This window comes from Cryptomeria japonica, chromosome 7 (assembly GCF_030272615.1).
Source record: "Cryptomeria japonica chromosome 7, Sugi_1.0, whole genome shotgun sequence".
Lineage (NCBI taxonomy): Eukaryota > Viridiplantae > Streptophyta > Pinopsida > Cupressales > Cupressaceae > Cryptomeria > Cryptomeria japonica.
In genome coordinates this window covers 407548648-407573274 of record NC_081411.1, presented here as the reverse complement: position 1 = coordinate 407573274, position 24627 = coordinate 407548648, and the positions used below count along the sequence as shown (strand labels likewise).

Sequence of the window (24627 nt, the reverse complement as noted above, 5' to 3'; positions counted from 1 at the left end):
CCACTTTGGAAATTACAATATTTAAATTAATATTGAAAATAAAGTAGGTTTATCTTTCACATATTAAGGGTTTCAACCTTACATTCTCTTATCCTTAGCATTTCCAAATTCTATTACAATATTAATGCAATGTCAATGAGGGATTTGATGGCCATGCCTTCCAAAATCCACTAATCATTCACAACTAACAATATTATGTCATTCTAGCCATAAATTCCACAAAAGTTTTTCTTATAGAGAATATGCTATGGATGCTAGAACACACATGAGCTTTTCGATATCCACCAATGTATTAAGAAGCATGAAGAAAAGCAAAGAACATAATAAAACACTTGGCAATTTGGCAGGTGATTTTTGAAATGTCAGTCGAATAACTCTACTTCTGTTGTGCCATTGGCAAAAAGAATGAAAGGACATAATAGCTGGACTCTTTCTAAACCATCCAATTTTGGTAAGGAATCTTGCATCAAACAACCAAAGCAATTTTTGAAAATTCAAAAGTATCAAGGCTAAACCATGCCAGTGCTCTAGATTTATTGCTCAAAGTAATGAAGGGCACCACTTTTAAAAGATTTCAGAACATTTTTAACTTTTAGAACAACATTGCTTTGAATTTTGAAATTTTGGCACAATCATGCAGCAAAGGGTTATTCATGTAAATGCTGCTGTTTCTCATATTTGGAGGTAACAATTTTGGCTTTCTTGGGGCTTGTAGGATTGATAAGAGTTGTGTCAAAAATTAAGAATCATCATTTTATAAGAGCTTTGCAAACTTAGTATTTTTCTCAAAATATTTATCATTTACAAAATCCTCCATATATTAGAGTTATTTTATTATCTTATGAATCTGAAATTATGCAATGCCAACAGATGAATATTATAGGTCATGTTTATTTCATCCCTCTTATTTTTCCTCTTTGGTAGTATTTTTCTCATTTCATGAATATTTAAAGTAATTTCGTAAATTATTGTTGTGCAAAGTCTGTAGAATGCAAATGTTAAAATATTTAAGCAATGAATAGATTCTTTCTCTTCCCTTTTCTTTATCTTTTATCCAAACGATCTTATTGAAAATATTAAGAGCCAACTTCTAAAGTAATGGAACTCATCTTATAAGTTGTGTTCCACATTTGCAGGCTTCCCATGTTGGCATAGGTTTACATGCTACTGCAACTTTGATGATCAACTATATCCAAAAGAGACCTTAAATATCTTCCATGAATCTTTATTTGGCCATACATCAAAACTCTAGTGATCTTGAGAACTTTCTATAGCTAAACCTCCATGATCTTGATCTTTTGTCCAATAATACAAAATAGAGATATCAGGAACTCGATCCTTGTCTTAGCTTAATCTTTTGTCTATAAGATCAATGCGTGTACCCTATAATGTAATTGCCAAAAGCAAGGCATGACTTCCAAAATCATTTGATACCTAGAGTCTTTAGACAAAATGAACATTGACACGAGAAAGCAGTTTAAATTGGATGAAGAAAATAATCAAAGCTTGTTATTCTAATTGATTTAACTAATATGAAGGTGTCAATTGTCAACAAGGATTGATAACCTAGTTTTTTTTGGGCATTAGTCAGGCTTGGCTACAAATCCCATAAGTTCAATGGCCCAATGGCAGTTTGAACCTAGGTGGTGACAATAAGAACATCAACCTTATCCATTGCACTATACCATTAATTCTTCGGCAGCCTAATAGTTGTCAATAATAACCACAACCCTCATTGGATAAGTCTTATTTTTCTAGATTTAATAGCATATGTTTTTAAGCAAATTTTAGCATTTAGAGTATGGCAATTTAAAAAATGGTACGTTTCATTCTTCGAACTGTAAAATGTATTGATGTTCACTCTTGCTCCTTTCTTTTACCTTACTAAAATCATCAACAAACAAAATTATGCTATCCACCGAAAACAAGTATTTGGTTTCATGGTTTCCTTTCACATGCCCACAATATTTAAAACTATTGTCATAAAGAACTAATGAGCAAAATTAAGACTTCATAATGACAATGAGGTAGAAGTTCAAATTTGAAAAATGTTTTGAAAGCATAACCTTTTATTTTCACAAACACCTTTGATCTACAAGTGCTTTATCTCCTCCAATGGAAGATGATATGCATGTATGTAGAATTCCCTAATGGATATAAAATTATTAATAATATATATGAGATTTTCACAATCCATGTCAATGATTGAAATGCTTCTGGAATAAACTGTGATTTTTTAACGAAATTTTCCTCATTCTGATATAGGATCATGGAGTGTGATCTGAAATGTCAACAAAAATCACTTTATTCTAGAAACATATTGATTATTATCCTCATCTTGACAATAGATCAAAGTGTGATCCAAAACATTGATGAAAACAGAATTCACATAGTTTATTTTAGAAGAATTTGAATTATTATCTTCATTTTGATGTAGTATCACAGAGTGTGATCCTGACATTGATCTAAACAAAACTCACACAGATTATTCCAGAAGTGTTTCAATCATTATACCATTATTATCTATGCATGTTCTGTCCATCTTGTCAATTATAATCAAACGACAGTCACTGTGTACTTTCTTCAACTCTTACAGCCATTCCTGGACTTGAGTTTGAAAGGAAAATTCCATTTTCACATTCTAGCACTAACAGGCTGCTTGAGATGTCATTTCAAATTTTATCATTAGAGACTCTCATTGAATAAAAATCAAGAAAAGAGCAGAAAATTAATTTGATTAAACAGACAAAGCATCCAGGTTCTCATATGCAGATCATGCTTATAAAGTCTAGAATTGAGCTATCTCCTCGTCTGTAATACATTTTACTTGAAAAATATTATTTTATTATTATTATGAAGTTGAACAAAAACCTTCACATGAAAATTTGGGATGCATATTATTCAAAATTGGGATGTAACAATGAAGAAAAATTGTCCAAAAATTGGTTACAGATGTCTTACCATCATCGAGTTCTGACTTGTTTGAGCCTCAACTGGCCCAGATGAAATGGCATCTAAAACTCCATACATTTCAATATTTCCAGCAAAATTATGTAACATGCACCTGCAATATTATTCAAATTCAAGATTTGGACTTAAATCAGAAAACTATAATTGTTTGATCCAAAATACTTAAATAGAATAATTACATGGCATTCACTTTCATGGAAATCATCACTTGCCAGATATAAGGAGTACCATAAAACTGATCTGAGCTAGACCAAACGGGCTTCACCTCTGCAAATAAATCAAGGACAACCATCCTTCCTATGGGAACTGAATGCAGGAGTGCCTACAAGGGTAGCCAACATGATAAGCATGTTTATTGTGATATTCCTTTCTAAAAATACTTTTTATAATCTTTAATATTACGGTTGAGTAAATTGAATAATAAAAAGATATTGTATTGATAAGTATATAAAATTACAAAAACCATGGTTGGGATCCCTTGGCAAAACCACTAGGTGAAGCACAAGTAATTTGATAAAGAGGTGATTACATAAGCCAACTGTATTAAGAAAATTGCAGCAAATTTTGAAAGAAATGGTCACATGGATCAATTACAACATACAACAGATACAAAACAATCAGCTATATCCGTTTAATGGTAGTAACAGATAGATATAAACTTAGAAGAACTACATAAGGAAGATATAATACCTTTTTAGCAAAATGCTTTTGAAAGGCAGCATTTTCATCTCTTTTATAAACAAAGGAGAAAGTTACAATGAGGCATGGTGACGAACATGCTAATTGTTGTTGTGAAGCCAACAATACTTTCTTTTTTTCCTCCCCTCATGTTTAATTTGCATCAATGTCTCTCCAATTATTGTTCTTTCCTTCTGGAAGCATTCATTGGGATAGGAGTTCTCATGGGTAAATGACTTTTCCATGAGGGAATTCCATTATGTTAGTAGAGAAATAGGAAGTGATCTAGGGCCTATTTCATTGCTTTACTTCAGCCAACTGTTCCTTTTTGTCTTTGTGGTTAAAATTTATTCAATTTCTTCACTTCTTTGAATGCTTATGAAATTTTGTCTCAGAAGTTTTACAACTCACACTAGCATATACGGGAATCCTGCAATATTTTCAGATTGTCTTTTTATTCTTGAATGTATGAGACCAAAAGAGAGACTTCTTTTTAAAGATGTCCAATATCTTGCTCTGAGCCCATAGCAGATAGAATCCTTTGAAAAGGGTCATTGACACTGGCCAACACCATGTGGGTAGATTTCTCTTTTCTTTGGAGAGATTTTCCACTTGTTTTAGAGGGCAGAGGAGTTAGTAAGTGATTAGAGCTATAAGTCTATGTTCCCATGGTTTCAATGGTCGAAGAATTTGAGAAAGGGGGAATGTCATTGATTACTATAGTTTGAGGGGGCACTCTTACTCAGCACCTTCAAACACTTCCAAAACACAGAAAACTCAGACAAACAAGATCAATAGCACTTTGCAAACCAAAACTCATTAAAAACATCAAATATCTCCATTTTTCTCAAAAATTTGGAAAGAACTCAGCTTGTAACACCAATATGATTTCAGGGTGAAATCATCATATCCAACTAGGAGGGTTTTTGTCCTGAAATTGGCATTCCAAGAGGGTTTTCATCCTCAAGAAATATGAGAAGAACTTAGTTATCACTTAAAGAGAATAGCAAAGAGGAAAATGGTAACCCTTTTCTTTCCACAACTCCTTTTATAGGCTTTTGGGTGAATAAAATATTATTATTCCCTTATTGCTCCCTATTCCACTTAAACTTTTGAAAAACATTTTTGGATGTGCTAACATTCACCTTTTTCCCCTTGAGCCTCACACAACCTTTTTGCAGAAGTTAGTCACTTTTTGAGTCATTAAATGTAAGTTATCAAAATAGAATATTAAAAATAACCTTTTTGACAACTTAATTATTTTAAATTATTGTCCCTTTTCCAATGCCAATTAGCTCATGAGAAACTTCGAAAATTAAACTAATGGCCAGATAATTGCTCACATGTGAGAAGGGGACATTACATCATGGCAACTATAAATCCACCAATAATTGTCTATGTCATGGTGATTATAAATCCACCAAAGGAGAGAGAAGAAAGTGCATTATTTTTAATATTAAAATTAGTTTACCAAAAAATAGAGTACATTATGAGGAGCAGCAGCACCAAATAGTATCGAAAAGGATCACCTAGCCAAACATAGTGAGATGAGGTACTCATAATTACAACTAATATGTATAGTATTGCAAGTCAATAACCTATTAATCCCATGCACCTATGACACTATTACTACATTCTTCTTTGTCACATTCATAAGTGCCAAGGGGAGGCACAATCAAATTAGGGTCCACAACTTTGAACATAGAATGGTATTTAGTCTTCTCCTTGCTAGCCCTTCATCTTCAGCAAGTTTTGGAATCTTCATCTCCTCCGTGAACTTCTTAAGAAGATCCAATTCTTGTTGGTTCAGATTGTTCCTTCCTTGTAGAAAAAAATGAGCTGATTTATCTATGTTTTGTAAACTATCATGAGGTCCTCTTTTAACAGTATCATGAACTGGTCCTTAGCGATTTCAAGAGTTGTTGAAACCTGAAACATAATAGCAAGATAAGTGAGATCACTATGGAACTAAGTAAGATGCCTCCTTTTGTCTTGGAAGACCTCTTCGTTCCTCTTCTTCCAAATAAGACATAAAATCTCATTCGTAAAAACAAGCCTAAACTTATGCAATTCAATATTGAAAGCATCAACATAACCAGCTACCATCTCATGCGATGAAAAGCCAAGGTTATCGGTCCACTTCATAGGCAAGCCAAAAAAAGACACCAGACAGCAACTGTATATTTACAATCAAAGAAAAGGTGTTCAACTGTTTCAAGGACTGCACAAATATCACATATTCTGGTAGACAAACCATAAAATTATAAAACATGACCAACAACAAGATTTTTAAGAATAAACAGCCATTAAAACCAAGCTTTTTTTGGTTCAACAAAAATGTGCCAGATATGTCAGATTCTACTAGACCACTTGGTATCAGATTAGACAAGGTTCCATGAGTTATTAAGCCAATTGTAAACCTCTCTTGAGCCAGTTAGCATTGTATACAGTTTATTTATAGACATGTCATTGAATTTGGATCCATCCTTCCATCGGAGTCTTTTGAGAAGATCTAAGTCTCTTAGAAATTAACCTAGGAACCATTCCCTCAGTCCACCTTTCAACATCGAATATGTTTTCTTATGTGTTAAAGTTATATCAAAGTTGGCCCTTATCTATTCCCAAGTCCTTAATTTGTTATTAACCAAAATATCCTGAATCTTCTTAACCCCCAACTAGTTCCAAGTTTTTGTAGACCAGCCTTGAGACAATGCCAAAGGTTTCCCATTTAGAACAACATTCCACCAAATAGATCTATCTTGTACACAGTATGCAGGGGACTTGGAGAGTGATGTCCCATTCACAACTTGATGTCTAACCTTAGACCACGCCTTCCGAAGAGCGGCAAACACAATCGAGCCAAACACCCTAACCCCAAATTGGCCAAACAAAATGTCTTGTAATTGCATGGGACCCCACTGTTTACCCTTCTTTGGTTTGGAGAGTGTCAAGTTATTTCTAATTAGTATTTTATAGGGCTCATCCCCATCTAGGGCCTTAAATATCCATTTAGATGCAAGGGCCCTTGGATCCTAAGATCCTTCCGACCAAGGCCTCCAATCTGTTTAGGTGAGCAACACTAGGTCCAATTCACACAGTGCCTCTTCCTATTACCATTACCATCTGACCATAAAAGTTCCCTCAAAATCTTCTAAAGTTTACTAGACTAGACATTTGAAAATAGCCAAGCAGAAGAATGATAAGTAGCATGAGATGAAATGACCTTTTGTAACATCTAGATTCTTCCTACTAGAGAGAGTGTGTTTGCCATTTGATGTGTTTTTTTTCAATCTTTTGAGATGCCCATTCGCACATGTTTTTCAGATTGGGGGATACAACAAATGGTATACCCAAATACCTTACAACCTTGTAGGGATCAATCCACTACCATCCTTTATTTGCAAGCCAGTTAAGTGGCTCTTTAGTCTACCCAATCATTGTTGATTTATGAGGAGAAACTTTTGACCCTGAGGCAGCAAAACAACTTCCAATCTTTTAATGGTGTTATCAAAATTCCTTTCTGTTAATTCAATAAACAAGGCAGTATCGTTAGAAAATTGCACATTTAAAATCTGATCCTAGTTGGGGAGTTTGATACCATTGGCTGGATGAGAGATGAGATTTGTTCTAAGGATATAGTGGAGGGCATCAACTGCAATTACAAATAAGACGGGGGCAATTCAGCATCCTTTTCTAATAGATCTGTGGAGGATGATGGGCTCTATAAGTTCTCCATTCACCTCAATCTGAGTAGAGTAATCATTGAACAGAATATTGATCCACCTACAAAATTTAGGTGGAAAACCAAAGGCTTTAACATATCAATCACAAAAGACCACTCAATCTTGTCATAGGCCTTTTCAAAGTCTAAAAGGATGATTGCAACATTTTGTCCATCATGTTTAGCCTAATGCATCCCCTCCCAACTAGTGATCGGGTTTTCCAATATGTACCTTCCTTCTATAAATCTCGTCTAGGTGTCAAAAACAATATTCTTTAGGATTACTCCCAACCTTCTAGCAAGGGTTTTAGAATATATCTTGTCTGATACATTTAAGTGAGTGATGGGTCTCCTGTTCTTGATCAAAGTTTAATCCCCCTCTTTAGGAATCAATTTGATGATTCCCCTATTCATCTTAGGTCCCAAAGAGTTATTTAATCCCCCTCTTTAGGAATCAATTTGATTATTCCCCTATTCATCTTAGGTCCCAAAGAGTTATTTAATCCCCCTCTTTAGGAATCAATTTGTTGATTCCCCTATTCATCTTAGGTCCCAAAGAGTTATACTAGTAGAAAGCATTATAAAAATTCAAAATATTAGGCCCAATCCAACTGATGTTAGTCTTATCGAACTCAGTAGGAAGCCCATCAGCATCAAGTGATTTTGCATTTGCTAAAGACTCGATGGTTTCTTTAATCTCTGCAACAGTAATGTCTTTGTCAAGATCATAAGCATCCTCAGGGCATACTTTATTTGGAATCATTTTAGGGCAGAAATGTCTAGCTTCTATAGCATTGTCATCCATTTAAGAGGAGAACAATTTCTGAAAGGTGGGGTTCCTTGTCTCCCTCATGAAGCCAAATGATCTTGGATCTGAATAATTGCCCCTGAAATATATAGTTTTGAAGTTTCCTACGAAGGAATTTAGTCTTGATAAGACAAGCTCCCAACTGGGTATTAGGACAACTGCCTTGGATTTGGCCTTCATATAATAGGAGCTTTTCATGCAGAAGGTTTTCTAGCTTATTCTTGTCCAAAGTTTTCTTTCTCACAACCACTTCAAACAAATTTCTCGAGATAGTCACCAGAGAATCCCATTTTTGGATAGGGCCAAGGTTCTTGTTCAAAGTTTTGGACAGAGAAGTAGCAATTGTACGGCTAGCAAGACAATCTTGTTCATCGAGCAAGGAAGTGTTCAGTATAAAGGAATAGGACCGAGACTTACTTGGTCTTGGGGATAAGGAATCAAGACTAAAAGAAGCTTCAATAAGGGAATGATCCGGCATGGAGGAAGTGTAGACAACAACAAAATTCCCATCAAGATTTCTCCTAAAGGGGACATGGTCTCTATTCCCATAGATGCTATCCAAGCTACAATAGATCCATTTAGTAAGAGATTGATTATTGCATCAACTAAACCAAATAGACTTAAATGTAGATTTACCCTGTTCCAAGGGGTCTAAAAGATTAAAAATTCTTTTCATTTTTTACCAAAAGAAGAGTTCATCTCATTTCCAAATAATGTCTTTACCACCTTTCTTATCCTGTTTATTCTCAATCATTTTAAAGTCCCGAATGCAAACCCAATGGACTTTAGGAAAATTCCCAACCATCCAATTCCACAGCTCAAATCTCTCTCTATAGTAATTTAATGTGTATAAAGAGTATAGACCCACAGTTTCTGAGCCAACGTTCAGGGTAACCCATATTAATCTATTGCAAGGAGAAGCTCCCCAATGAGAGACAGACTTGGCCCATTTAGAATGTATCAAGATGGCAATTCCACCTTTTCCTTTTTCATGCCCTGAAATAAAAAATTTATCACTTTTAAAAAAAAAATTCATATCACTCTGCTTGAAATCCTATAACTTTTACCTCTTGTAGGCGTAATAAATCAAGATAGGGTCTATTGTTGAAGTATGCCTCACCACGTATTTCCTATTTGGTGATTCCAATCCATTAACATTCCAATTGCATATGTTCAGGATTCATTTACGGTTAGGCAGCGAGGGGGGCAGGGTTTTGGCGGGGTTATGATTCTTATACAAACTGTCAAAGCACTTTGAGATCTGATCTTCTTTACCTTTCTTTCCCATTTTCTTTTCACTGCTAGAATCTGAATTCTTAGGTCTATAATTCAACTTCCTCTTCTTATTGTCCTCCTTTCTAGAAACATGCTTTTGGAGGGTAAGACAGGTGTTAATAACTAATCCAGAGAATAAGGCATTGAAGCAAGAAACTATCATTTCCTTTCCAAAACCAGCATCACCTGATTTGAGATTAGATTTTTTGACAAGGCCTATGTTTACCACTACTTGGCCGAAGGATGCATTTTTTTCTTTGATTTTTCTACTTTACTTTGAATTGTCTCTAAGGCTATATGTTGAGCATTTTTTGGACCTGGAGGGAAATTCTCTTTTTGCCTAGGGACAATCATATAGATGAGCTTGGGAGTAGAGGATTGCTCAACTTAATAACCTCAATCTCCCCATCAAACAGGGGGTTTTCTCGGGAGGCACAGTCTCATTTTGACATAGCAACGTCTAGTTGTTCCAAGTTAGTGAGGGAGATATCTTTATCCTCAACCTCTGGCCTAACATCCTTATTTAGGTCATTGTTATCTAGTATTTTATCATCCCCACTAGGAGAAATATTTACCTCTAGTTTTTGTTTATTGGGTTCACATACTCTTGGTTTTGCCCTAGTTTAAGGCAGTCTTTTCTAAGATGTCAATTCCTTTTCCATAAAAAACAAGAATTCAAAGAGCCAAGCAATTCCTTATCACAAATTACAGCTCTATTATCAAGTTGAATAGAATCACATTTGGAATTTCATCGTCCAAAGCAATGGATATCAAAACCTTGGCATTTAGGTGAGGAAGAGTAACCCTTGACTCCTCAATTTTCTGAACATTTCTAATAGGTTTCAACAAATTCGGAATAAATTTACATAAATTAGAGGCATATTCTTAATTTCCAACCAGCTAGGTGCGGACTTGGCCCAATTTCTTCAATTTTTTCTTTAGGAGACCATGCTAAAGCTCTAAACATAAACTACTGAAGATTCCAGATTTTGTTCTTAACTACTCTTTCTTGCATTCCATGATTCCTGAAAAAAACCATGAAAAGACCCTTTTAAATCATCCTATAGAAGGATACATCAATCATCAAAATACTTGCGAGATCACAAGAAGTTGGAGTCTAGAGTCTAGATAGACAAAAAAGATAGCAATACTCTTTAACCTAGCTTCTTCAAACTTTAAAGCCTTAAGCATATCAGAATTAGGAGACTGACAGGATTTTAGGAGCAAGAGGCATCTTCTCATCTTTTCCTGGTTGGCTGCCTCCTCCACTGATGAGGCCTCCCCCTCCCACTCCATCTGTAATGGTCCCCAATAGTCCTTTGCCTCCCACTTTGTCTGGTCTGGCCATGAGGAGTCCTCCATTGTTTTCCAAGAACACAACGGATAGAGGGAGCACCTCGTCGGTAGTGTCAATGATCAAAACATCCTTGTAAGATTGAGTTTTGGTGTTCTCAATATTTTTTACCTCTTACTTAACATGAGTTTGGGGGTCATCAAGCAGCTCATTTATTTTCACCCCATCCTTGTCCATACTGGCACCATCTCCCCTTTGCCAAATGGCTCAGGAGAGGAAATTGGCTTGTGCACAGTCCAGTTGATATTAATGAGTAATTAATGCGACAAGTTGGCTTTGATCAATGGGTTTAGGATAGCTTGGGAGCTTGAACCCAATTTGACAGGGAGGGAACAAGTATTCAAAAAATCAAAACCTGCAATGCATATAAATCACACAAACAAGCACATGCAGGCATAACCAAAACCAATACAAAAAATATCCAGAAAATAACTGAAAACAATACAAAATGGGACTACAAGAAGCCTAAAGGAACCAATAATGACGAAGAGCACCAATCCGAGTGCCTTGTAGTGATCACAAAGATCCAGGAAGCAACAATGGAAGGGGACCCAAGCAAGTGCAGTATTACAAATACAACTATTGAGATTTCAGTAATGAAACAATTTTCTGTGACAAGGATGGTGTGGGGTCACATGTGATACACTCTGCTTTTGTTAGGCTTGTGAGCAATGGCAACTAACTGTAGGAGGTTATCCATGAGAAATTTGGCTTCCATATAGAATGCTGCTAATTATAACTTTCTCTAAAAACGCTATAACAACTACAAGTCTTCTACATCGTATACGTGCCTCTATCGATCTTTTCCTCTTCCTATGCACGGTAACAGTCCTGAATACAGATTACTTTAGCAGGAAAAGATGTTCATCAGCAGCTTTTTAGGTGATTAATTGATGAATTCAACAATTACTACTTATAATAGTTCTACTTATATTTCTACCATTTTAAAAAAGAAATTCTCAGAGAGGATATGAAGTCCCAGGCAGAATTATATAGCCCAAACACCTTACTACATAAATAAACTGCAAAAATTTGTAGAGGACTAGAGAGACAGATCCTAACGATATTGTGAATTTTAGAAACCTATTAAGTCATTGCTAAGGGTGTCAAACTACTGCTCACTGATGAAGATCACTTACAATGCACTACAGTGTTTACCAATCATGGAGACCTGTTTATCATAATTTAAATTGCTCTCAATGCCTTTCTAGTTCTCAACATACATAAGCTTTTAATGTAGAACTATGATGTGTGGGGACTTTGGATAGATGGTTATCTACTTAGTGTTTGGGTGGTAATTCTATGTGAAAAATAATAGTGGAAACATCAAACACCACTTTATTTAGCAGATTATGCTTTGTACAATGTATTTCACTTAAATTGAAGCTTGGTAGCCCAAAAGAAAATCTCTAATATGTAAGTTGTGGTTATGTTACATAATATTCACCATAATTCCAAAGAACATTAGCATTATGGTAGGTTTAAAAAAAGGTATAGAAGTTTGAACGTACTTTCATCTGAGGTGGCTTCCAATATGGATCATATGAGAATAACCAACCCTGCAAATAGAAATAATAAGGTATGAAAAATCAACTCAAGATCAAAAACATGTGCATTATAAAGATTCCTACCTATACTTAAATGGTATATCAGTAAAAGTGCACATAGAAGTTCATGTATGAGCTTCACAAAGGTAAAACAAAGAATATTATAACTGAAACAAGCATTGCAGCTGTATCTGATAAAATAAAATGATTTCATAGGTTCAAACGAAAAATACATGGTCTATGCATATAATGTAGATGGACGACCACATAATCATCAATCAGGAGATGCATAAAAAAATGCAAGTATGGAAAGTACAATTTCATTCATTTACTAAACTATATGTTTTTATTTAATAACAAATTATGCGTGTTCTTGCTCAATCAGCACAACAAAACATGAAAAATCAAACTCTTTCTCATGTATATCCCCATACTCTGAGTTAAAGAATAATGACTCCTAAACCTAAATTTATGAACAAGATTTACATCTATTCACACTTTACAAGATCGCCAATAGGGTTTTCCATAGAGGGGCTGATCTTATACAAGGGAAGGATATTTATTGTGGCTGGATCTAAGCTTAAGGAGAAGTTTTTGCAGACCTTACATGACATTACCCTTGCTGGACACCAAGGTTATTTCAAGACTTACAGACAGATCTGAGAAAGATTTTCTTGGAATGGGTTGAAAAAAGATGTCCTGAGATACATTAAGGAGTGTCATACATATCAGAAGAACAAAGATTAGAACACTCTACGAGCTGGTTTGTTACAACCTTTGCCCATTCCCAGTCAGAAACGGGAAAGTATATCCATGGACTTCATCACTGGGTTGCCATGGGCTCAAGGGAAGGATTGTGTATACATTGTGGTGGATAGATTGACTAAGTTTGCTCACTTTTTTGCCATAACCAGCTCATTTACAGCAGCACAAGTTGTTGATGTGTTCTTTCGAGAGGTGTTCAGGTTACATGGATTGTTGAAGAACACTGTAAGTGATAGGGGCAGCAAGTTCCTCAACACTTTTTGGCAGGAAGTCTTCAGATTATGTGGTACTGTGCTCACTCCAAGCACAAGTTATCACCCTTAGACTGATGGGCAAATCGAGATAGTGAATAAGTGGTCGGAAGGCTATCTCAGAAACTATGTCTCAGAGTAGCAGAATGCATGGGTGAGATGGCTTCACCTAGGAGAGTATTGTTACAACACTTCATACCACATGTCCATCAAAATGTCACCATTCATGCCATTATATGGCTATGAAGCTCCTAGCTTCGCTGATTTGATATTCGGTGACAGTAAGACCCCTCAGGCAAAGGATATGATACAGTAGAGTCAGGACATTTTGAGGTCCTTGAGGGATAATCTTCAACATGCACAGAATCAGCAGAAGTTGTATGCTGATCAGCAGCGGATTGAGCGCACCTTTGAGTTGGGTGACATGGTTTACTTGAGGCTCCAACCTTACAGACAATCTTCTCTCAAGAAGAGTGGAGCTGAGAAATTGAAGCCACATTTCTATGGACCTTTCAGAGTCATCAAGAGGATCGAGGAAGTGGCGTATGAGTTGGAACTTACAGCGAGAAGCAGGATTCACAATGTATTTCATGTGTCTTGCCTTAAGAATGCTCTTGGACATAATGTTGTAGCTTCAGCGGAGTTGCCTCCACTGGATGAGGAGGGAGAGTTGGTTTTGATTCCTGAAGCTATCATTGACTTCAGGGAGTGTTCTTTGAGAAATGGGGTGATCAAGGAGTACTTGATCAAATAGAAGAATTTACCGATTGAGGAGACTCTGCAACATCTAGGCTTGCGATTGCTTGAGGGCAACCAATCTTGGGGAGGGTGGACTGTAATGTCGCCTTCCAACTAGTGATCACTCCTGGTGAGGAATAGCCTATTCAGGAGGCCCGTAGGCTATTTTTGGCAATATTAGGGTTACTACCATCCGAGGGGATTTTGAGTGGGAAGCAGTTGGATTTTGGGACTTCTGAATGTGGAGTTTTTCTAGGTTTTCAGAGAGCTTCGCAGTGGTGATACATGCATCATGTTTAGTTGAGGTTTGCATACTTACTATTTTTAGTAAGTAGGGTCAGAATAACACATTTTTTTGGACTTTTCAGTACTTTTCCGGATTTTTCAGTAGTTTTCCGACAGTATGACATGCAACTTCATCTGACTATTATTTACTGGACTTACTATTTATAGTAAGTAATAGTTGGTCCTGGTTTGTGCCCTAACGAAGTTGTGAATCACTGACTATTTTTAATAAGTATGATTTTTTAGGGTTTCAGTTGAGCCAAGCAACATCGACTATATTTGGCAGTCTTATGGGATAACTCAGTGACTCAATTCTATTTTTGGCACAGAGTTGAGTTCAAAATGCAGTTAATTGGACTTAAGTCATTTAATTGATAAATGACAAGTTAAAATTTTATTTTGGCGTCATAATCTATTGTTGAAATAATTTTGTTATTTTGGCAAAAATTTTAAGAAATATTTAGCTGGGACTTTAGCCTATGGTTAGAGTATTTTGATGCCACTGTGGATAAATAAGGGGGTTGAATTAAATGATAAATTTATCTTACATTATACCTTCACTGGAGTTGGACGCCCACTTGGGAATAGACTAATGTTTTTATTTTAAAAATTCTAAGTGTCCTTTTTCTTTTGGCACCCATACATGAAATGAAGTTTCATTTCATTTGGTGATGAATTTGAAGTGAATTTGGTGAGTTTTATTCTATAAATATAGGGCATGGGGCTTCATTTTGGCATCTTAGACAATTTACACCGTTATGCTGTCGGATTGACTTCAGACAATCTTCGAGGGTGAATACCTCCTAGGGCTTTGGAAAGACTTCGAGTGTGAGGCATCACTCCTAGCTGTGATTGAATTTTCCGAATGTGTGGTTCGATTTTTGTGGGCATTTTTTTGTGTGGAAGTTGATTTTGGGGCGATCTCTACCTCAGAAGGGCAATTTTTTGGTGTGGTGTGTGATTTTTTAAGGAGGTTGTACCATCTTGTTGGTCGTACCCTTCTTGCTGGTCGTATTTCTTGGTTTGTGTGTTGTTGGGCATGTTCGGTGTGTTGGTGTGGGCGATTGGTGGTGTGTGTTCAGTGTTCGCTGGCTCCTTGGGCATTGTGCAAGTCTCCAATGTTGCTGAAGCTTCGTTGGAGTGTTCTTCATAGTGTTTGTTGTGGTTCGTGGTGGCTGTTGTGGAGTTGCAGCAAGCTGTTTTCTGTAACAGAAGATTGGTATAGTGGTTTCTCATATCTTGCATTATACTTCTCTCACAGTTTAGTATTTGTGTTAGCTTGTATCTTCTCATTCTCTTCCATCTTATGTGATGTTTACTGTAAAGCTAAATGGTAGTACCATTAGCTGTTTCATTTTGCTTTCCTTTGTGTAACTCCCACTGCACAAGTGGAAGAGGCTGGCCTAGCCACCTTCAGTGATTGTAGTTTTGGTTTGTAATTGTCCTCCCGCTGAATAAGAGGTTGAGTCGATTGTATTGTTGTCCTCTCGCTAAATAAGCAGTGGAGTTGATAATAATTTTCATTTCTAGTCCTCCCGCTGCATAAGCGGTAGAGTGATTGTCATTTTCAGTGTTTGGTTTGTTCTTGGTAGATTGCCGCTAGGAAGTTTTTGAGTTTCAATCTCCCACTGAATAAGCGGAAGGGGTTGGCTTGCTGCCCAAATTTGTAATCAATTTCAGTTTTCGAGCATCTAACGATCCCCTCAACACTGTATGCTCTCACCCTCCCAGATTGGGCTCTTGGTGATCAAAAGGTGGAAAGGGTTACTTTCAGCAGCTTTGAGATTATCTTTCCTAACCTTAATGGGTGCTTGAAGTGTTTGTTGTGCTTAAAAATTAAAAAAAATACTTGGGGATATTACATAAACCGACTACATTTAGTGTGATCCCTAAATGGAAAATCACTCAAAACTAAAGAGAGTTTTGTCTCCATTTCAAATTATTCAGCTCACTCTTGATCCATTGATCGAACCACTTTGATGAAGGCTGAGGGTTTTCGTCCTCAACTTCAACCTTTTAGATCCACTAGGAAAGCATCGAGATTTTCTTCCAATCTAGTCGGAGTTTGGTTGTAGATAGATTTCAAAAAGATAAATTATAAATCTTCCAAATGAATTCATTTCCTCTTCTCAACTCCTCCTTTCATAACTTTCTTTAAATTAAAATCTTTTAATTTTCCTTTAAATCTTTTAATTTTCCCATAAATTTTTGTTTGCCTTTTTGGCCCCTGATGCCTAGCAACACAACTTAAGTCACTTTAAAGAACACTTTTATGACCCTTTTAAATAATTAAAACTAGTCATCCTTTAATTTGTTTATTATTCAACAATGTACTTTTAAAGTTTATTAAAGGGGACATTACAAATTGAAGTAGATACTCCTTTATCTACTCAATGAAGTGTAACTTGTTGAATGCAAAAAAATCAAAACCCTTGGTTTATATCCACTCCAACTTGCATCTCCTATCACATAAGGAAGATGACTACAACAAATGGGCAACAAAGCATTGGGATATTGTCGTTGATTGTACCAACTTGGATGCATCTATTGTTGAGCGCTAGAGTCAGTATAGATCAGAGTTCCCAGACTCGCCGCGAGTCAGGCGAGTTCGCCGAGTTGGCGAGTCGAGCCAAGCTTAGCTAGCTTTGCTGACTCGAGGCTCGGACTAGGCAGGTTTTGGGCAAAACTCGCCTAACTCGCGAGTCAAGCAAGTTTTGCCAAAACTCGCCAAGTCCGAGCCCCAGGACTCGGCCGCGGCAATGAGTCAGGCGAGTTTTGCCCAAACTCGCCGAGTCCGAGCCCCAGGACTCGGCCGCGGCAATGGTTAACTTCGATTTTAAAAAAAAAAAAAAAAGAAGCTTTTTCACTTGTTTTTTTTAACTTTCTCTTTCATATAACCCTAAAAGGTCTTCTAATTGTTAGTTGTGAGAAGAAGAAAGGAAAGAAAACAAGAGGCCATAGGTTTGCAACCAGCAGGGAAGAAGAGCATCAAGGAGACCACAAATCACATTGAGGAGGCCATAGGCTTGCATTGAGAGCATCAAGGAGTCCAAAGCAAGACTTCTCAACTCATTTGAAAGAGGTAAGTGTTAAACTTTGTAGATTTTGCTGGCTTTTTTAGGTATGTTAATGGATTTTTTTCATTTGCTTGTTAATTTTTTTTAATTTAACAGTAACTTTCCAAATCTTGAATGTTTTTATTTTTTTAGCTTAATTTCAATGAGAGAAGTAGAATAATAGCAAAGTGCAAACCCTACATTTTTTTTAAAAAAAATTGTAAACATGTATTTACAATTTTATTTTTTTTTAAATTAGGGTTTGCTGCTTTTTTCTATTAGTTTATAACTTTATTAAATTTTCTTATTACGCAGCCTTCACATTTAAAAAACATTCATTTTTGACAATGCCTAAAAAGGATGAGGCTTGGAAATATACTGATGACTTTATTGGCAGACAAAAAAATCAAACAAAATGTTTTTTTTGTAAAGAAATTAATTTTGGTGGCATCCATAGATTTAAATACCATATTGCTGGCATACCTGGCCATGATATGGAGGTATGCAAATTACAAACTCTTGAGGCAAAACGTTTCTGTTATGTCCAATTAGAAACACATGAACAAAAAAAGTTAACTAAGAAGAGGCAATTGGAAGAGTTAAGTGCTATTGGCTCCCATGCACCCGCATCCACATCCCCAGGCTGTGTTGGAGAGGGTTCTTCCATGCCTCCCTTTCGCCCTAGTGCTAGTGCTTCTACTTCTACTCCTCCTAGTGGCACTATTACCTTTGGCCCTAGAGTTCGGAAATCCAGGTTGGATAGTTATTTTCTGCCACGTAGTACGCTTGGGGCACAACCCTCACTTGAGAGCATGCGTTGGAACAAGGAGGTTCATAATGTTGCAAGAAAACAAATTTGCAAGTTTTGGTACTTTTGCAACATTCCATTTATTGCAGCCAGGTAATTCTTTTTGATTTGATTTCTTTAAGTTTAAAAGTAAATTTATAGTTTGAAGTTGAACTCTACTTTGTCTAATCATAATCTATTTGTGACAGGTCTCCTTATTGGCAAGGCATGGTAGATTCCATAACCATTTGTGGTGCAAGGTTTAAAGCCCCTACTGATGCTGAGTTAAGTGGCCCCCTCTTGTTACAAATGGTTGAGGATATGAAAGTTGAGCTAGAGGACCACCGACAGTCTTGGAGCCAAAAGGGTTGCACCATCATGACAGATGGATGGACGGATAGGAGGAATAGAACACTCCTAAATTTTCTTGTTTCCTGCGGAGGTGATTGATCATGATTCATTCTAATTTGTACTTCCCTAAATGCATTGAATAAATTAAATTTTGATTTGTTGAAAGTTTGAAACTCTATTTTCAGGATCCACCATGTTCTTGAAGTCTATTGATGCTTCCTCACATGTGAAAAATGCCACATACTTATGTGAGGCTATTGAGGAAGTCATACAAGAGGTGGGGGAAGAAAATGTGGTGCAGGTGGTGACAGATAATGCAACAAGTTATGTTGCTGGAGGTAAATTTTGAACTTTTCAAGTCTTGATGGAGAGGCATCTATGATTATTTAAAATTTTCTTAACACATCAAAATTTCTAATTAACTTAAAATTGCTGCAGGTAAACTTTTGATGGAGAGGCAACCGAAATTATTTTGGTCTCCTTGTGCGGCCCATTGCCTTGACCTTATGTTGGAGGATATTGGTAAGCTTGAATGGGTGAAATCAATAGTTGAAAGGGCCAAAAATATCAGCAAGTTTATCTACAATCATGCATTGGTCCTTAGCATTATGAGGCAATACACGGGGCAAAAGGAGTTGGCTTGTCCTGGTATCATGAGGTTTGCCTCAAACTTCCTCACATTGAAATCCTTGATAAAATCAAAGGCGGCTTTCAAGCGTATGTTTGTTGGTGAGGAGTGGACTTCCTCATCCTATGCTACGACCACTGCAGGGATAGATGTGGTAAATTGCATTTTTGATGAGCCAGGTTTTTGGACCCTGTTGACGTGTATTTTGTACACCACCAAACACAGAATAAAATACCCAAGGGTACCTTATCCTCTCTTGAATAAAGTTTCCGAATGCTGAAGATATCGCGAAAAAGGATCAATCAGAGAAACTTCAAGGTTCTTGTATGTAGGGTCTCTACGTGTGGATAAGCTCTCTGTGGTATGATGTGATTTGCTGGAATCACAAGGGGACTTACATTTGATGATTGAACGTTTGATTTGCTTTGAATATTGCTGGAACATAGGCTCTTACTAGCTTTGACTTAAAAAAAGGAAAAAAGATGAGGGCGAGGAAAGGATCTAATCCTAACACTAAGAATGTAGGAGCAATGAATGATCTTTGATGAAATTCTAACTAGGTCTTGTTTTGACATCGCAGGACCATCTCCACAAGGCTAGTGCAATCTTCGAAGTAAAGCTTTATGATGTTCAAATCATCATTACAGGCATAGACACCATCAAGCTGATGCATATCAATGAAGAAGCAACAATTGAAGTTAAGCTTAAGCTGAATGATTCCAGTTGACTACACAAGGCAAGTCTACAATCAACAAACTGCTAGTAGTATGGATATGCGAATTTCACCATCAATCAAGCACATTTCTTCCACTCATCTAATAACATGAAATCAAATATGAGAAGTATAAAGACCATGCAAATTGTCAAATCGACCCATAAATTTCACCATTTCTTCAATGCAGTTACAGGTCTTTTACAACAACATCTTGGCAACAATCTTTGCCTTCTCTCTCTACTCTACTCTAATTGCTATTCTAATCACCTTCTAACTACTCTCTATTCACTAACTGCTTTCTAACTGCTTCCAACTACTTCTATATTCTATTACCTTTACAAATGAAATGCTAGGGCTTATATAGTGCCCACAATACAATTCGGTGGCTAAGATCAATTTGAGATCAATGGCCAGGATTCAATAATAAAAACCCTAATTAGGGTTTGTCACAACCATTACATAACATTTAATGCTTGACCAATGATAAAATTGTATTGCTTGGACACATGTCCTCTCTGGAAAATTCCACCAATGAATAGCCGGGGTAGGTACATCGAAGTTTGTGCCACCTTCCATGAGTTAGGTACATTGAATCTGGACATGCTGAGGTGGACCAATCCGACTGGGATGTGATGACTGGGATGCCACCTCATCTGACACTTGTAACTTGGTAGATATTCAACTTAATGTTGTTGAGAAGCTAGCTTTAATTAATTCATCTGGAAATATCTGCTTCTTCAACGAACCCTTGCTCTGACTTCTTGTGTCCTTGATTTGCAAGATGATGATGTACCTCGCCTTGGAATGCTAGACTGGAGGAGGCCGCCCTTGTCTTTGCTTGATCGTCCTTGAGGAGACCGTCCTTGATCTGGCTTGATTTTCCTTGAGGAGTACCTTCCGACTTGTAGATCCTTCGAGCTTGGGAGTTGCCATCTTGATACCTACACAACACTTTACAATTAGTAATATATCTTGAAGTCTAAAATTTAAACTTAAAAGGAAGATTCAAGATTTTAATTAGGAAACTTCATGATAAATCTTGAGTTATCATTTCCTAATTAACCATGTCATACTTAGATTTTTCCAAAAAATGCTTAAACAATCAAACCTTGAATAAGGGTGTCAAGATGATTTTGCCATACCTCTTCTTGAGAATTAACTCTAAAAAATAGATGAATTTTGTTAGGCAAAGTGTAGATCAAAGCTCTCCCTTGGATAAAATGCACCTCCTTTAGCTTGGAAAAGAACTCCACCTTCCTCTTCAAAAATCTGGGAATTTGCCTTCAAATACCTTCAAAACATCTGGAATTTATCCTCCAATCTAGCAAGAAATACGCCTCTCCAATAGCCTTCAAGATGAATTTCGCCTTCCTTAGTCTCCACACTTGGTAGAATTCGCTCCACACAAGCTAGATTTCGCACCTCCTTCCTTGCTTCTCCAAATCGCACTTGAAATAATGAATGAATGATGATTAAAATTGCTCAAAATACCCCCATTATATAGGGCGCTCACCATTTCATCTCCCCATAGGCCAACTTGGCAAAATAGGCCAAAAAATAAATAAATTTGCAAAAACAAGAGGCCGACCTAATAAAATGGATAAAAATAATACCTCAAAGCGCTCCATTTTCAATTTTAATTAATTTTAAATGCCTTAATAATAAAAAAAAAAGAAAAAATCGATCTTCCAAGGCTTAAAATTAATTATTAAATGCCCATGCGCTTTATTAAATGCCAATTTAATTAAAAAAATTTAAAATATTTCGAAGCTTTTTAGCGAACTTGGCTTTTAGTGCGATTTGCTAAAATAAGGCAAAAAATAATGAAAGTTGATAACTTCGCTCTGGTCCCTTGGAGAGGGACAGGAGCACCTTTTCCTTTTAGACCTTGCATTTCTTATTTTTCACTTTCAAAACCTCACCTTTGGCGTCCAAAATGGCATTTTCATTGGGAATTTAGAGTTTGATCAATTCAATTTTTGGAATGAATGCTCCTTAGAACCATTTTCGCCCTGGTCCCTTGGTGAGGGACAGGAGCGATTTTTACACTTGAGCCAAAAATTGTCAATTCTTGGGGATGTTTCCTTGTCCATCATTTTCCAAAAGGCGTTTCTCATTTCGTACAACTTTGCCTTGGCATGATTCTAGAGGGAGATGCTTGATTTTATGAAAATCGCCTTGGTCCTTGAGTGAAGGACAAGAGCGCCTTCTAGTTTATTGAACAATCTCCTAACCACATCAACATCTAACTACCTTCAAGGTGTAAAACATCATTCCTTTTTCCGTCTTGGGTCTTGGCAATGAAAGTAGCATTTCAAATGTTAGGCTTTTTAGGCAATTTTGAGGATTTCGCTCTGGTCTCTTGGTGAGGGACAGGAGCGATCTCACCCTTTTTCATCAACTTGGTGGCCTTTGTTACTTCATTCCTCCGTGAAACCCTTTTTAAATATCATTTTGACCTTGTGTCTTGACTTGGATTCGTCCGAAACTGGAGAGGAAGGTTAGCTAATGTGTTTTTCGCCCTGGTCCCTGGGAGAGGGACAGGAGCGATTTTGCATTTATAAGCTCACTTGTGTTTTGCTAGCTTCGAAAATTATCTTCAACGGATCGATTGGGTCTTCCTTCACCCACCTCAAGCGCGAAACTTGCCTTCCTTTTGATCAAAACTTGTCTTGAGGGAAAATCGCTCTGGTCCCTGGGAGAGGGACAGGAGCGCTTTTCGCTCTGGATCCTCAGTGAAGGACAGGAGCGAAATTTGACTTTTTGAACTCTCTATCAAGATAATTTTTATGGAGTATAAGTGACATTTCCTTCTATCTTTCTTCTTTCTTATACTTTAAGTTATATTCCATATATACTTTCAGGATGTTTGAGAGTGGTTTCAGACCTCCAGGAGTTATATAGCAAAATCTAGTTTTTGGAGGTTTTTCAGTTTCCAGACTTAGTCAAATTTCAAATTTCAGGATCAGGACATTCCAGACTTAGCCAAATTTCAGGATCAGGACTTCAGACTTAGCCAAATTTCAGGACATTCCAGACTTAGCCAAATTTCAGGATCAGGACTTCAAACTTAGCCAAATTTCAGGATCAAGACATCAGTCAAGCCGGACTTGCTATCCATGTGATCCCCTTGGCGACACTCAAAATGCAAAGGCTAACTAACAAAACCCTAAAAGACCAAAAAACAAACCCTAAAAAGCAAAAAAATAGGGGTCCCCATTTGCAATGGGGCGATGTGTGAAAACGTCACAACAGACCCCCTGTGGAGAAACCGTGTAGATAAATTTATTACAATTTAACATTTAGCATCTACTATCTAGTATCTACTATTTAGTAATTTAATTTTAATTTATTAACAATTTAACTTTGCAATTTTTCTTTTTCTTTTCATTTAATTTGTGACTTAATTGTTTTTGTTTAACATTATGTGTAGGTCACTGAGCCCCTCGTAGTTCTCCTACGAGTTGTTGATGGGGAGAAGCCCTCTATGGGCTATATATATGAGGGTATGGATAGGGCCCAAGAGGCCATTAGGTCCATATATGCAGGAGATGAGGATAAGTATGGCCCCATTTGGGAGATTATTGATAGGAGATGGCAGAACCAGCTTCATAGGCCCATCCATGCAGCAACCTATTACCTCAATCCGGCAATTCGATTCCGTGATGACTTCAAGGCGGATGAGGAGGTTCTTAGTGGCCTGTATACAGTGGTTCAAAAGTTGTGTACTGATGGCACAACCTCAAGTACAACGCTCCAGCTCGATAAATATAATAATCAAGAAGGGGCAATCTTCGCCAGCAACATGTGCATAGAGGCTCGAACACAATTGCAGCCAAGTAGAAATATATGTAAACTTAAGATTCTTAAGTTTATGGCTTATGCATTTTAATTTTTGATTTTATAATCTAGCCTTAAAGTTGGAAATGAGTTTGATTTTTTTTTCTTTTTCGTTATTTCAAATAGATGGTGGCAAATGTTTGGGCCCTCAACCCCAAACCTTCAAAAAATTGCCATCCGTATTTTGAGTCAGCCATGCAGTGCTTCTGGATGTGAGCGCAATTGGTCCATGTTTGAGCACATCCACTCGAAGAGGCGTAACAGATTGTCTGTGTAGAGGTTGAATGATCTTGTTTTTGTTCATTACAACCTCCGTCTTAGGACCAGACAGATTTTGGACACTGACTCCTCTCCGATCACTTTAGCGGAGATCGATCCAGAGTCTGAGTGGATCACTGAGTCTACCGATCTCGTCTTCACTGAGGAGGACCATGAATGGGTTGACCAGGCAGACAGAGAGGCTGAGGCTGTGGCTATGGCAGAGGAGGAGGATAGAGCATGATCCGGCACAGGCACCTCACAGGCGGAGACTATGGCTTCTCAGTCATCCAGGACCTACCTTAGACGCATTTGTAGGAGGCAGACAGACTACTTTGAGGCTGAGGATGAGCTAGAGCCTGAGCCATAGACTTGTTTTTGTTTACAGTTATATATATGTTTGGGAACATTTGATGTCATGGATTTTATATACATTTGACAACATTTATAACTCTTTATATATATGTTTTCTATTTCCTTCAGCTACAATTTACATTTCTACGCATGTGATGGATGTATGTTTATGTATGTGATCAAATTAGCTTCTATTTGATAATGTTATAGTGTCTTTAAGCTTTATTCAGTAATGGGTACATGAAA

General features: G+C 36.9%; 1 protein-coding gene across 2 annotated transcripts in view; it reads right to left on the bottom strand.

Moving 5' to 3' along the window:
- The window catches only part of LOC131041410 (alpha-N-acetylglucosaminidase), a 286676-nt gene that overhangs the window by 108794 nt on the left and 153255 nt on the right, over positions 1 to 24627 (bottom strand). For both annotated transcript variants that reach the window (XR_009105026.2, XM_057974485.2), the window contains exons 11-13: positions 12318 to 12365; positions 3183 to 3292; positions 2962 to 3064 (exon numbers count right to left, since the gene is read on the bottom strand). Coding sequence is in view for 1 of the 2 variants with exons in the window: in XM_057974485.2 (XP_057830468.2) it covers positions 2962 to 3064; positions 3183 to 3292; positions 12318 to 12365 (261 nt within the window). In the remaining variant the exon portion in view is untranslated. The remainder of the gene's footprint in view (positions 1 to 2961; positions 3065 to 3182; positions 3293 to 12317; positions 12366 to 24627) is intronic.